Genomic DNA, 14,778 nt, shown 5'->3' on the forward strand with positions numbered 1-14,778 from the left:
TTTGATTTGTGTTGATGTCAGGCTCAGAGGGCCGTCCCACCCTGATGGCCATCAAACTTTATTGTGTGTATGTGCGTGTGTGTGTGCATGTGCATATAGCTGCTCTGATAAAAAATCCCAAGGAACTGCGAAAAACTCCCATGTCTTCCTGAACTAAAGTCCTCAGTGTGTGTGTGTGTGTGTGTGTGTGTGTGTGTGTGTGTGTGTGTGTGTGTGTGTGTGTGTGTGTTATTAGGAGATGATAACCGATAAAACAGAAAAAGGGACAAGAGTATCAGTAGGTCAGCTGGTTCTGGTTGCACATGTGTTTGTGTTTCTGTGAACAACTGGCTGATCTTATCCGTTATGGGTGTATCAAGAGCCTTATTATCAATGGAGCAGTAATGTTTTGTTCTCTTTAGTGAGATCAAAAATACATGTTTATATTGTGTTGTTTGTTTTAATATGGTTCATCCCAGTGATGTAATTCTGAAACTTCATCTGCGCAAGTTATACAGCATTATCATCTGGCAGAAGGAAATGGGAAATGAGAGTAACTGGCATTGTGTATGTTGTTTAGGCTGCTGATCCCACTCAGGAAAAAGAACGGTTGGTCTCTAAAGTTGATTAACATTAGTCATAATGGCATAAATAGAGACAAACTATATATAATATATTTACAGTTTTTTTACAAGACACATTTCTCAATACTAAGGTCGCTTTTTCAAAATTCTTCATATGTTCTCCTAATCAACTTTCAAGTTGGCACAACAGTTAATTTCACATTCAAAATGCACTAAATCTACCAAAACACTTCATACATGTCTCAGATTAACTCATTCTTCCATAACACTAGCAATCGTTGTTAACCAACAATCACACTTTGTTACTCATAAAACAACAGCCTAACAGGTAGCATTATATAATGTATTTTTTGTAAAATTTCTTTTCAAAACAAGCATGACTCTCTACGGCTTATAAGAAGTAGAGAGTCTTATAAGTTACTACTTATTTATATTATTAACCACTTAAGTTTATAACTTAATTTTATGACTTCTGCAATAAAAAAATATATTGAGAAATATGAATAGGTACCTAGATGAATTGCCGATTAGTACTAAATAAAATTAATGAAATATCGGAAGTTTAGGATCTTAGTCTTTTAATTATTGATTTTTACTTTTGGTAGCCGCTGATGAAACACTGTTTTGTTACATTTATGTATTTTACATAAACCATAATATTAAAATGATATACATATAATATAATAAGAGACATTTTTGAATTTAGTTAATCGAGTTAAAGAGAGGATTGGTGTAATCAACCAAATATTTTTTATATAAAGATGAAGTACTAGGAGAAGGAGAACGTAAATGATAGAGAAACAATTCTATTTGATTTTATTAATGCTAGTTAAACATCTGTGCCTTTTACAACATTTATCTTGTGTGTGTGTGTATGAGTGAGTGAGTGTGTCTAGGTTTGTTTATACGGTCAAATATACATTGCATCTATGAGAGCTCCTCACTAATATAGCTTTTAAAGTCTGTGTATGTGTGTTTGTCAGCTTCACTCTGTAGCATACAGCAGAAATCCACTGAATGTGTTGTAATGATTCTGATCATCACAGAGCCAGCAGCCAGCGTGGAGACTGATGGTAATGCGGTCGTCGACTCTGAGCTGCGCGAGTAAGACCGCTGTGGCCTGGTCCTCCTGGTCTTGATCATACATCTCCCTAAGTGCTGCTAGAGCCACACCATTCCTCCTGATACTGGTACAGACGGACAGCGATGCGCCTGGTGAGCCTGCGTCGCTGAACACGGTAAATGCCAAGTTATACACGCCTGACCGTGGAACCGTGAACACACCAGTGGAAGAGTTGTAGGCCTCTCCAATGTTGATAAAGATGCTCTGATAGACCACATTTATTGCCGTCCTTGTCGGACCAATACAGCGTCTCCTGTCGGTTAGACCCACAGAAAACGCCACTCGATTCTCTAAAGATGAACAAGGAACATGTATGAAACATGTATGTAAAAATATAACACAAAATAAATAAGACCAACAGATTAGATGCAGTTATTTCTGTTTTATTTTGACTGTTCAGTTTGTGCATCAAATATGTCCTAGAAAACTAAAGAGTCGCTACTTTTATTTTGCCCTATTATATAAAACATCTGCTATGTACATTTTAAAATGTTTATTTAAAAAAACTAAAGGTCCATAGAGTCTGTTGAGCTTGAGATGATCTATGTGCTCAAAGATAGCAGCGTTTGTGTGTACCTCTTATGTTTCTCAGTGTGTTTCGAGCTCTGGTCAGCGAATCCTCCAGTGAATTCATACTAGAGTTTAAATATTCTTCTAACTGCCATTTTTTCTTCTGCATCACACAACAACCACATGAGTCCTGGTCAGTCAGGCATGCTAGGTAGAGAGGAATAAAGATCGCAAAAGTTATATGTCTATCTTTTATGTTGCTGTTCATTTACATATTGTCACAGTAAAGATTTTCAAGGAGACTTGCAATGATTCTTACGGTTGATGGGATCTGGAGCAAGGGTTTGTCCTGGCGCGTCCCAGGTGTAGGTCTTTTGCTGGCCGAACACCAGCGGCAACACAAAGAACAGCACAACGCCTTTTCCTGATCAAATTGTTCACAAAGGGTAATCACGTTCTGTCATAACTATGATTCCATTACACATTTTGTATGGCTCTGAGTCTGTTTAGTTCAAGCTCATGAAATTTGAACTATGAGATCAAATGTATACAAATCTTTCACTTATAACTCGGCCCACATCTGCAGACTTCCCCTTAAGCATAATTTAATAATTCTTTGGCTACCAAGAAGAGTGCAGCAGTGCATTGAAAACATTTTACGAAAATCGATTCCGTAATTCCATAGATTTGTTTCATGCAAAATCTAAAAAAGTCTGCAGATTCTAGCACAATATAAACAAATTAATGTAACAACAATAAGATGCTTCTGCCTCTTAAATATTAGCTTATTAGTCTTTAAAAGCTGTAGAAATAATTCTTGACAAAAAATGATTAATGTTTATTTTGATTAAAAAATGATTAAAGGGTTAGTTCTCCCAAAAATGAAAATTCTGTCAGTAATTACTCACCCTCATGTTGTTCCAACTATGTAAGTCTTTCGTTCATCTTCGGATCACAAATTAAGATATTTTTGATGAAATCTGACAGCTGGCTCACTCCTCCATAGGCTTTCAGAGGGACCCAAACTCGCCAGCCCAGAATAGTTATTAAAAACATCGTTAAAATAGTCCAAGTGACTACAGTGGCTCTACATTAAGTTTATCATGCGACGACAATACTTTTTGTGCGGAAAAACAACAAAAATAACGACTTTATCCAACTATTAGTGTTCTTCAATGTTGGCCTCTGACGGGAGTTCACGGGAGCGCCAGGACGCATGCACGAGAACTGAGATTACGGCGTTCTTCTTCTAGAGTTTGGGTCCCTCTGAAAGCCTATGGAGGAGTGAGCCAGCTCTCAGATCTCATCAAAAATATCTTAATTTGTGATCCGAAGATGAACGAAAGACTTACATGGTTGGAACAACATGAGGGTGAGTAATTACTGACAGAATTTTCATTTTTGGGTGAACTAACCCTTTAACAAATAAATTTCTGAAGTATCAATGAGTTTCCAATAGACTTGTAATAAATAAAATTAAAAATAAATAACAATATGAAATGTTACTATAATAAATAATATATTATTCAAAACTATATTATAAGACACACAAGCAACGTCTGAATGGTATTTTTTCCCCTGAATGTTTAACAGGTGCAATGATCTGCCAAGTTTGTTTGGCACTTAATATTTATTTCTGTACAGAAACAGTGATTTATTTTTCTCACCTTTCATGTCTGATGGCTGTTTCTGTTTCTGCCCTTTGAGTCTCAGTGGGAGCAAACGAAAATCAGAGTCTGTGTGGTGTCTTATCCTGACAGCACTCCTCCTCCTTCTGTATTCAGGCAGGGAGATTCAGGTGTATGTGTGTGTTTTTAAAGAGGAGCTTAATTTAAATAAAATACAAAAAACTACAACAAGGGAGATATCAGTTCATGTAACTGTGACTTGCCTCAAATACACTGAAATACAAAACCCCACTGAGTTTTAAACTATAACACCACACAATATAACACAATGACACACATCAAATCCATGAAATATGATGAAAGCTGCTATCTTTTCTAAGCAATCAAACATGCGCTTTCCCAGGAAGGATCTCTGTTTTGTATTGATTGAAGCCCCAGAACAGCTATTCAGAGGAACGCACCACACCTCTGTCTACAATACAACACAAGACAGTCATAAATGATGCAAAACATCACAATAATGTGTGTTGTAATTTGAGTAAAATATTCCCACATGACGTTTCTTTATTTGACTTTATTTGCGTCGACTCAGTTTAGTGTTTACAGTCTGATAGCGATCTCAGTGCAACAAAGCGGAAACACACTATTAAGCTAATTTACCCAGCACACATACAGTGTTAACACCAGCAGAGAGAAAGAAGCACTTAATGGGATAGTTTAAACAAAAAATCAAGACTTACACATTATACATTTAAGTACTGAGTAATCTTAATTACCAACATTTACATACTATAGGATTAGGGTTAGGATTAGTGTTTGGTTTAGGGTTAGTTGCATGTAATTATGCAGAATTTAAAGTTATTACTATAGTAACTACATGTTACATGTAAAAAATGTAAAAAAAAAAAAAAAAGACTTGTAAAACAGTTACTGACTTTCTTTCTTCTGTGAATCACAAAAGAAGATATTTTGGAGAATTTTGGGAACCAATCAGAATGGTTACCATTGGCTTCCATTGTTGGGACAAACAAAAACTGACACACTTTTTTAATCTTTTAAACTATTTTAAATTGTATTTTATGTTCCACAGAAGAAAGTCATACAGGTTTAGAACTACATGAGGATGAGTACATGATGACAGTTTTTATTTGGTTTTATTTATTCTTAAAATGAAATGATATGTTAACTTATGAAAGGCAAGTGGGTCAGAGACAGTCCTTTTTACCACATGAAAAAAATCAGTAAGATGATGACAGACTGGTGTATGAAAGTGATAAAGGCATGGGTTTCCGTGCAAAGTTTTTTGTTTTTTGCTGGCAAGTCACAACCCAGCTGCGGAAATAAAACCAGAAAGGCTTCAGACATACACATTATGTCATGCATAAAGCGTTTCTCTCTTTTCATCCTTCCTCTCTCATTCGTCCCCTTTTACTTTGCTGTCATAGGTGCCTTGGCCTTTATATGTCGAGACGTATCCACTGGTGTCAGGGATGTCTTCCCTCCCAACACGGCCTTTTCCTTTTCCAGACGAATCAAAACGCTCCTTATGAGAACCAGTGAACTTACTGCTGTCTGTTAGTCTGTCCACAGCAGAGGCTTTTGCCACTTTCTGCGGAGAGAAACAGATTATCCATGGTTATTGTACATGGTTATTGCTTAATCTATGAAAACAGACTGATTTCAGTTTGGAAGACTCCAGGCTGGAACTCACAGTGACACCAATGTTGGCAGGTTCTTTGCCAGCCATGAGACCGTAGAGAAGCTGTACTGCCTCTTCCTGGCTCTTCCCTTTAAAACGTTTTGTGGCTAACTCGGCCATGGCTTGAGTGAACTGCTCAAACGTGATGACACGTGCTGATTTAACCCTAAGACACATAAGCAGACACAGAACAGCACAAAGTTAGGCCCAGTCATGCATACGTCCATTGCACAGGATTAAAAATAAAGGATTTGCCGTCGATCATAGTGCAAATAATCATACTTGACTTTGCTGAAGACGATGTCCACGTCCGTGCTGGTGACACTTTTCCCGTCGATGACCTTGCAGTCCTTACACAGCTTAACAAAGTTTTTCCCATTCATCTCATTCCCTGTTGCTTTGGTGTCTCCATGAACTGCAAATTTACGAAATGCTGTCTCAACCTCTGCCAGCGAAACCTCACCTGAACCTTCAGCCATGCTTCCAGATCTAGCATGAGAGAAAGAAAGGATTTTAAATAAGAAAAAAAAGAGACAAAAAGATGTTTTGAGGTTTTGCTTTTTTTCATACATAGTTTTATAATGTTTTATTGCAACATTATATGGATCTTTCCTGTCCTGGCTTTTGATTGGTTTATTTTAGTGTTATTTATATAGCATAATATTATTGTTACTTTTACACTATTATAGTTACTTATAGTTATACTATTATATACTTATATATATTTATTAATATCTTTAATTGGCTTTTTAGGATTGAGGTTTTCATCTACTATTTATATTAAAATTTTATTTTAGCTTCATTTCAATTAACAAACAAGATTTGAATAATTTGAGTTTTAGTTAACAATAACAATGGCTTGGTCAATACAGTGATTCAGCTGTGCTGAAATATTTGATATGGTAACATCTGTAAACAACTGTTCATCATTTCACTGTTATAGCAATGTTTGGTATGGCAGCATTCTGTGATGTGAGGGATTAGAAATTCTAGCGGAAAGATGCAACAAAAAATTCATTTCTTTGACATCTTAATGAAAATGTGTGAAAATTTTGATTTTTTTAAAAATAATATAGTTACTGTTTTCCTCAAGGCTGTACGACTTAATATAATTAATGTTCATAATAATGTATGTCTGTTATGTACAGTGAAAGCTGCTATCCTGGTGCAGTATTTTTTCTGTACTGGTTACACCCAGAGCTACTGTCCCACACTATTCCATGATCCATGCTCACAAATATCATTCTCAATTACTCCACACGCGCGCATATACTCTCATAGAGAGACGTTTGGTATTCATGTTTAATGGGCACATTCCATAGACATAATACTTTTTACACTGTACAAACTGCATATCATATCCCCTAACCCTAAACCTACCCATCACAGAAAAAAGGTACAAAAGCTGTCACTGGGACAGTACCCTTCAAAAGGGTTCTAATATGTACCATTTAGGTACTAATATGTACACATTTGGTACCAATATGTACACGTTTGGTACCAATATGTACCTTTGAGGGACTTATATGCACTCTTTAGGTACAAAGGTTTAGGTAAGAGTGTACCCATCACAGAAAACGTTCTGCATTTTTACATTTTCAAAAAACACATAGTTTGATTAATTAGCTGTTTTCCTAATGCGGACCAAAAAATGTCCCCACAAGGTCAAGGATTTTGGATATTGCCATCTTTGTGGAGACATTTTCTCCCCATAATGGTATACCTGAACCACACACACACATACTTGGTTTCTCTTTGTGGGGACTCTCCATAGGCGTAATGGTTTTTATACTGTACAAACTGTATATTCTATCCCCTCACTACCCCTAAACCAAAAACTTTCTGCATTTTTACTTAAAAAAAACAAAAAAAACATCACTTAGTATGTTCATTACTGCATTTCCCTTAAGGGGACTGCTGGCTGGTCCCCACAATGTGATTTCAGGTTTCACTATCCTTGTGGGGACATTTGGTCCCCACAATGTAATATAATATAAACACACACACACACACAGACACATTTATATAACTCACACTAAAAGCCGTAATTTAATGAAGTCCACTTTACTTAATTAGCTTCAGCTGTCTTTTCTGGCTTCCCCTCTTTCTCTCTATATCTCTCTCTCTTTCTAATATTGGGTATTTTTAATTTGTTAAAGCATCATATAATCCGTAAAAGCATCATAAATTTGCAACTGCATTTACCTTTTATAGATGTAATAATAAAGTGAAAGTACATTAAATCTATCAAAACATGCATGAAACTCTTGCATTGAGAAATTAAAAGGTTCTGGTAAACAAGTAATGCTGCCTGTATTCCTTTTATTCTTTATGTGTGAAATACATATTCAAATGTACTATATATTATCTGAAATATGTACTATAAAAACAAGCTAACTGCGTCTCATGCATAAATCCCTGCTGGTCTTGTTTGGCCTTGTAGGTATAACATAAATACTTCCAGAATCCAGATGGGTGTGTGTTATTGAGAATGAAAGAGCAGGAGAGATTCAAGCCTACCTGACAGTGAGGTGGACAATCTTGGATACTGATGCTAAGCTGCTACTGAAAGGATGCTGAATGTGGGTGTGTGTTTCTCCTTCTTCCTCTATGCCCGTGCTAAGTGTGTGTGTGTGTACAATGACGTAAGAGAGAGGGGAGGAGAGAGCACAGCCCAGCACAAATGATGACTTCACTCGCTCGTCTCTCTCTCTCTCTCTCTCTCTCTCTCTCTCTCCCTCTCTCTCTCTCTCTCTCTCTCTCTCTCTCTCTCTCTCTCTCTCTCTCTCTCTCTCTCTCTCTCTCTCTCTCTCTCTCTCTCTCTGCCACATGTCCTCTTGTCTTCCCTTTTTTTTTAATTTCTCTGCCTGTTGGGCCCTTTTCTTTATATTTGTCCTCTCTTTTACTTTGCTGACTAAGTATTCCTTCACTTTCAACCTTCTGTCCCTCCTTGTCCTCTCCTCCTTCTGTCTTTGTCTCTCTCTCTCTCTCTCTGCTGCCACACCCTTACACACACCAGTCTCTGTGGAGCAGATGTTACATAGTGAATCCACACACGTGCACACATGTTGTTGGACTGTGATGCTCTAAATGTTATTTGCTATAATGGCTTCAGTGCATCTCTGTCTAATGGCTCTGAGCACTCACCACTTACAGACAACTCAACCACATAGATGGAGACCCACTCACAGCAACTCATCATTTCTGACAACACAACTAGAGGAACAATGTCTGTTTACAGTACATGCACAAGAATATTCTGATTTAATAACTGGAATTTGGCCGTATTGCAGTTAATGTAAACGTGATAATCACATTAACAATATCTAACATAACTGCATAACTGAATATACAATTATATTAGCATAAGGCCAAACAAAGTTTAGTCTTGGTGATACAAACCTCAGACACATTTTTGAAGAGATGAAGACTCTACCAATGTAGCCGGTTTGGGCGTGCATGTGTGCGTCTCTCGCTACGAATCGGCTACCCCTCTGCATTGTGTTGTGTTGTGTGATGTTGAATAAAGACTGGAGTCAAATCTGCTGTTCAGTGTTTTTTTTATCCATAGGCATAATCTGCATAAGTTGGAAAATGCAGTTATAAATCGTTGTATTTAATCAGTAGTGTAATCAGCCTGCTCCTCGCTCAGCTCAGACCTCCCACGGACTGAAGCAAGTTCACAATATACAGACAATCTCATTTACAATAATAAAGTAATATAAAGGAAATAATAATAATGTTATATCAGATACAATATTGCTATATATAGGAAATGTCTTGTATAGAAGATAGAAGCAGTCATCAGTAAATGACTTATGAATTGAATGAATTATATCAAAAATATCCATTGATAATGAGTTTGTATTGCATCACATATTATTCAAATTGATATAATGTAGCTCTTCAATCCCACACATTTCCAAAATTTGATATAAACACATAACCAATAAAATATCGAACACACATGAAAAAGAAATAAAAACAGATCAAAGTGCATAACCATACCTGCATAAGTTGGAAAATGCATTCATTAAAGTTAATCTTATGGCCTTTAATTTGTAATTCACGCTGTGTTATTGTTAAGGAAATCAGTGAAAAATAATGAGCTGATGAAAGTACAAAATAACTAAAATACTTTGTAATAAATGGAGATCGAGAATGAGGATCTCCAGTATTTCCTCAAACATTTTATCTTAGTAGAAATGGTTTATTAATTTATGTGTCTGTATATGAATAAATCTATTTCTTCAGCAGTGCAACAGTTTAAAATCAGAACTGGAAAACGACCTTGAATTATAAACAAACATAACATAATTTGCTTTATATGAACTACAGGAGCACCATCTACAGCATGCTAGAAGAACTGGTAGCATGTTACATCCAATGGCTGCAAAGACAATCTGAAGAGCAATGTATCCCGAAGGTCAGAATCATGAAAAACATAGATTCATAAGTTGCAGTATTATTTGTTGAAGCTATTGATAACCAATCTGCAAGAAGCTTTAGAAATTTCTACCCACATACGCATGAGCCTCACCGTGAATGAACTTTATCTGAAGACGTCAATAAGTGTTTGTTCATACTAGTATAAATAAACAAAGCAGTGGAGCTTTAAGAGCTGTTTCATATTGAAGACATGAATATTAGAATGCTCATTGAAACTAAATGTATCAATTTACTAACAGACCACGGTACATACACATGCAATTTTGACTTTATTAGGTGCACATTTCTAAAACTGATACCAGTTGACCCCAAATTAGCCTAATTATTTGTGACATGGATTCAACAAGGTACTGGAAACGTTCTCTCAAGATTCTGGAAAACCTAAAAAAAACATTAGGAATGTAGCTGCAGCATATTCAAGAAGATGGATAGACTGGTAATAAAATGATGCACAATGGCTGCTATAGGCTGTGCCATATAAACACTGCTGTCAATTGGTATTAAGGGGATGTTAATTTGTGCAAACTGCAAATAATGTCTGTCTTTTCTCTGAAGTGCAGGTCTGGCAGCTCATCCAGATGGTGGCTCAGCATCATTTACCATTCCCTCCCTGGACCTGCAAGGACACCATTGTGAATGCACAGGAAACGCCTTATTTTTAGCTTTAAAGGGGTGGTTCAGGATTTTCGACATCGGACCTCATTTTCAAGTGAGCCTGGTTGTTATTCATCAGTGGAGACAGTTTTCAAAAACATTCATCCAGTCCTTACTTTTGGATAGTTCGCCTATGCTAGGCTAGCGCGAGTCAACAGTGCACGTTAGCCTGCCATTAAAACAGTTTTACCCACTCCACAGTACACCAAAAGCAAATAAATTATAATGCCAGACTATCGATGTAAATGTCTATTGAGAGAATAATGTTAGAAATCAAAGTACTCTTGTATCAATTATCTGCGGCAGGTAAATACACTTGCGTGATTGTTATGTGGACTGGCTCTCTCGGTTTCCTAGGTAACCAAATATAACTCCGCCACTGCTGTAGACTGCTTATAAATACAGGGAACAAATTATAACTAATGCAATGTGATGAAAGGGTAGTTTGATTTCTAACATTATTCTCTCAACAGACATTTACGTTGATAGTCTGGCGTTATAATTTATTTGCCTTTGGTGTACTGTGGAGTGGGTAAAACTGTTTTTAATGGCAGGCTAACGTGCACCGTTGACTCGCGTTAGCCTAGCATAGGCGAACTATCCAAAAGTAAGGACTGGATGGATTTTTTTGAAAACTGTCTCCACTAATGAATAACAACCAGGCTCACTTGAAATTGAGGTCCGAAAATCCTGAACCACCCCTTTAATGTGCAAGGCTTCCGTTATCATCCGTTTCCAGTTATTTTAAATGTACAAAAACATTATGTTATGCTGCGTGATGTTGCAAACTGGTATTTCTTATCGTATTATTAAGGGTCCAACCAAGCACAAAGTGCTGGAACCCTATGTATTTGAAAGGATTTTTAGATTAACTAACTTTACACGCATTAATTGACAACAGGACATTTTGAGACTCGCACCAAGTTTAAAAAAAATCCACCAACAGGGAGAGCTACAACTGAAAAACACTATCTGTGCAATAGTGTGATCATCCATGAAACTGGTATACATCCTCTTGATCTTCATCTCTTCTTTCCTTTAATATTACTCGGATACTTCAAAAAACATGACTGTCAGCAGCAAATCAAACTTCAGCAAATAATACCATCAATTCTGAATGTCCTACCATTGCAAAAAGAGATATATTGTGTAACGAATATGTCTACTGTCTAACTAACTAAACTCTATAGTTATTGGGTGCACCCAGATTAGTCCATGAATAACTCATGTATTGCAATTTGATTTGAGTTTCTTTGTCATTACGATCTATTATTCAACTGATACTGTGAATACTGTTAAATAATTTCTTTCTTTTACTTTCTTTTACTTTATTCTCTTCAAAGAATCAATTTATTTTCAATATAGATTTATTTCCTCACAAAGCTGTTTAATTTATGCCTTCCGAGCCGAACCTACTCTCCTATAGATATTAGTATATTGTCAGTGCCTGTCAATCGACGCAGGTGTTACATAAAAAGTGGCGAGCAGTGAGGTGTAATTAATAGCTTTATTTATACATCCAAAAAGAAAAAAATCGTCAAAAGAGACATTCAAATCAGTTTATTAGTGTGGCAAGTAAATTGACATTGAAAACATGGAAATAGTACAGAAGGAAAGTGTCAAAATTTGAAATGCTCTTCTAGTCAGTGGACCAATTAACACTCTTGAGGATGAAGAGGTCCTTGATCTTCTAAAGCATCATGGTTCCATCGCAAGAGTCCTTCCCATTAACGATCCTGAGTCCAAGTATCATGACCACACCATTGTAGAGTACAACTTTGGATCAGCTATTGAATCAATAAGTCCCTTGCTGCCCCTTAGCTACACAGATAAAGACGACCCAAGCTTAACTTACCAGATAAGAGCCCTGAGCAGTGTCTACTCTTGTGAGGAGAGTTCTGATGCAACAACCTTTTACTTATCCACCCTGAAAACCATTGCTAAGCATAGTGGAAAATCCTTCACCGCTTTGTTTCGAGAAGAACTCTCGCAGATCTCAAGCTCCTGAATTCCAGATGAGGTGGATGAAGATGAGCCTGCGTTTGATGAGCTCAATTCCATCAGAGAGCAGAATGCTTCCAAGATAAATGTTCATAGTCCTCGTTCCATTCCTAATGAGCCAACACTTGATCAAGATGATGTACCAAAGTCTGAAAAGCGCTTGTCAGGAACAATGAGTCATGTTCAACTCAATCCTGCTGATATGCAGAAAGTCATAGTGGAGCATATATTTAAAAGTGAAGTCGTGCAGCAATTCCATCCACAACTGTAGTTAAGCTCCGCCCTTTCTCAGGGAGAATTCCCCAGCCCAGTAATGAATCAGATTAGGACACTTGGCATTGTAATGTTGAATTACTCCTTGATGACCCTTCCGTGTCTGAATTACAAAGAGTAAGGAGAATTATGGAGAGTCTCTTACCTCCTCCCACTTATATTGTTAAGTCTTTGGGGCCTCGTGCTTCTCCTAGAGCTTACCTTAACATGCTTGATACAGCTTATGGTGCTATTGAAGATGGTGATGAGTTGTTCTCAAAACTTACTGCGTTCCCTTAGAACCAGAGAAGACAAGAGTGCACAGAAATGTTTGCACATGAGAAGCCACATCGGTGCTTCTAAGCAGAAAAAAGCATCACCTAGATCTGCTCAGGCTTATAGCCAAGATACTGCCATTTCAAGTAAATCCCCTCACAAGCCAAAGTCGTTGTCTGAGACCGCTGAATTGAAGAAGGAAATTGCTGAGCTAAAGGAACAGTTAACTTCACTTACTCTCCCAAAGCCCAGAAAGACTATCAAACCCAAGCACAAGACATCACCCTCCCCTACCAATCCTGAGTTTGTTGCTAAACAACCACATTTCAGAAAAAACTCAGGCCCACACCACAAATCCCGTATTCAGCGTCTGGTCGGATCTAAGTGTACAGCGCAAGGCAAAATCTCAGGAACAGAATGTCAGTGCTTACTTGACACAGGGTCACAGGTGACCACAGTTCCTTGGTCCTTTTACCAAGCTTGCTTAATTAGTCACCCCATTAAGCCCTTGAATCATCTACTTGAGGTCAGCGGTGCAAATGGTCAGCCCGTTCCATATAAAGGATATGTTGATATGTTAAATCCAATTACTTTTACTTCTACACCCCCGCTGCCTGGGGGTGTTCTTTTCCCAAGTGGTGTAGTTCGCAAAAGTTGACTGTCCACCAAATGCTGTGGTTGCTAAAGTGTATGCCATCGAAAGTATCATCCCTTTGATTATATAAAGTGAGATCTATACCTGCTGATCCGAGCCGCTCCGAAGCAGCGATTACTTTTGACTTTGGGGACTCCCCATTGCCCCAAGAGTGGAGGGATAAGATCAGTAAGAAGCTCAGTGATATGTCTGATGTGTTCGCACAACATGACACAACATTGATTTCGGTCGAACATCCAAAGTCAAGCATCACTTCGAGCTTTTTGACGAAACCCCTTTTAAGCAAAGGGCACGCCCTATCCATCCTCAGAACTTAACTGCTGTTAGACGCCACCTGCAAGATTTAAAAGAGTCAGGAGTAATCCGGGAATCTGAGTCTCCTTTTGCGTCCCCAATCATAGTCGTACTAAAGAAGAATGGTGACGGAAGACTATGTGTGGATTACAGAAAGCTAAATTCACAAACTGTGAAAGATTCCTATACTTTGCCTAACTTTGAAGAGTCTTTTTCTGCCTTAACGGGTTCTCAATGGTTCTCAGTTCTGGACTTGAAGTCTGGTTAATACCAGATAGAAATGGAGGAGTCTGACAAGTACAAAACTGCTTTCTCCTGTGTCTTAGGATTTTGGGAATTTAGCCGGATGCTTCAAGGAATTACCAATGCACCAAGTACATTCCAACGATTAATGGAAGTGTATAGAGAATCTTCATCTCACTGAGGTCTTGGTGTTTCTTGATGATTTGATTGTTTTCCCGAACTCCTGAGGAGCATGAGGAGTGACTCCTAAGAGTATTGACAAGGCTGAGAGAATATGGGTTGAAATTGTCCCCAGAAAAATGCTACATTTTCCAAACTTCAGTCTACCTAGGCCACCTAATAGCGGAGACAGGAGTCCAGATGGATCCTGAAAAGATCCTTGCTCTTAAGACCTAGCCAAAACCAAAGAACCTAAAAGAGCTAAGATCATT

At 37.6% G+C, this 14,778-nt stretch overlaps 2 protein-coding genes across 2 annotated transcripts; both read right to left on the reverse strand.

Annotated features, from left to right (window-relative positions):
• Nucleotides 1-1,338: 1,338 nt before the first annotated feature.
• Nucleotides 1,339-4,222, reverse strand: LOC307158375 (complement C1q-like protein 4). The gene is made up of 4 exons (XM_079870882.1): nucleotides 3,864-4,222; nucleotides 2,516-2,620; nucleotides 2,263-2,403; nucleotides 1,339-1,976 (listed from the first exon to the last, which is right to left on the reverse strand). Exons 1-4 carry the CDS (start codon nucleotides 3,868-3,870, stop codon nucleotides 1,549-1,551), a joined length of 681 nt encoding a protein of 226 aa, XP_079727008.1. The 5' UTR covers nucleotides 3,871-4,222; the 3' UTR covers nucleotides 1,339-1,548.
• A 131-nt stretch (nucleotides 4,223-4,353) lies between these two features.
• Nucleotides 4,354-8,154, reverse strand: tppp2 (tubulin polymerization-promoting protein family member 2). The gene is made up of 4 exons (XM_079870883.1): nucleotides 8,044-8,154; nucleotides 5,806-6,012; nucleotides 5,536-5,689; nucleotides 4,354-5,433 (listed from the first exon to the last, which is right to left on the reverse strand). The coding sequence occupies exons 2-4, from the start codon at nucleotides 6,000-6,002 to the stop codon at nucleotides 5,239-5,241; spliced, it is 546 nt and encodes a 181-aa protein (XP_079727009.1). The 5' UTR covers nucleotides 6,003-6,012; nucleotides 8,044-8,154; the 3' UTR covers nucleotides 4,354-5,238.
• Between the last annotated feature and the right edge of the window lie 6,624 nt (nucleotides 8,155-14,778).

This window comes from Squalius cephalus (genome assembly GCF_949319135.1).
Source record: "Squalius cephalus genome assembly, chromosome: 5".
In the NCBI taxonomy this organism is placed as follows: Eukaryota; Metazoa; Chordata; class Actinopteri; order Cypriniformes; family Leuciscidae; genus Squalius; species Squalius cephalus.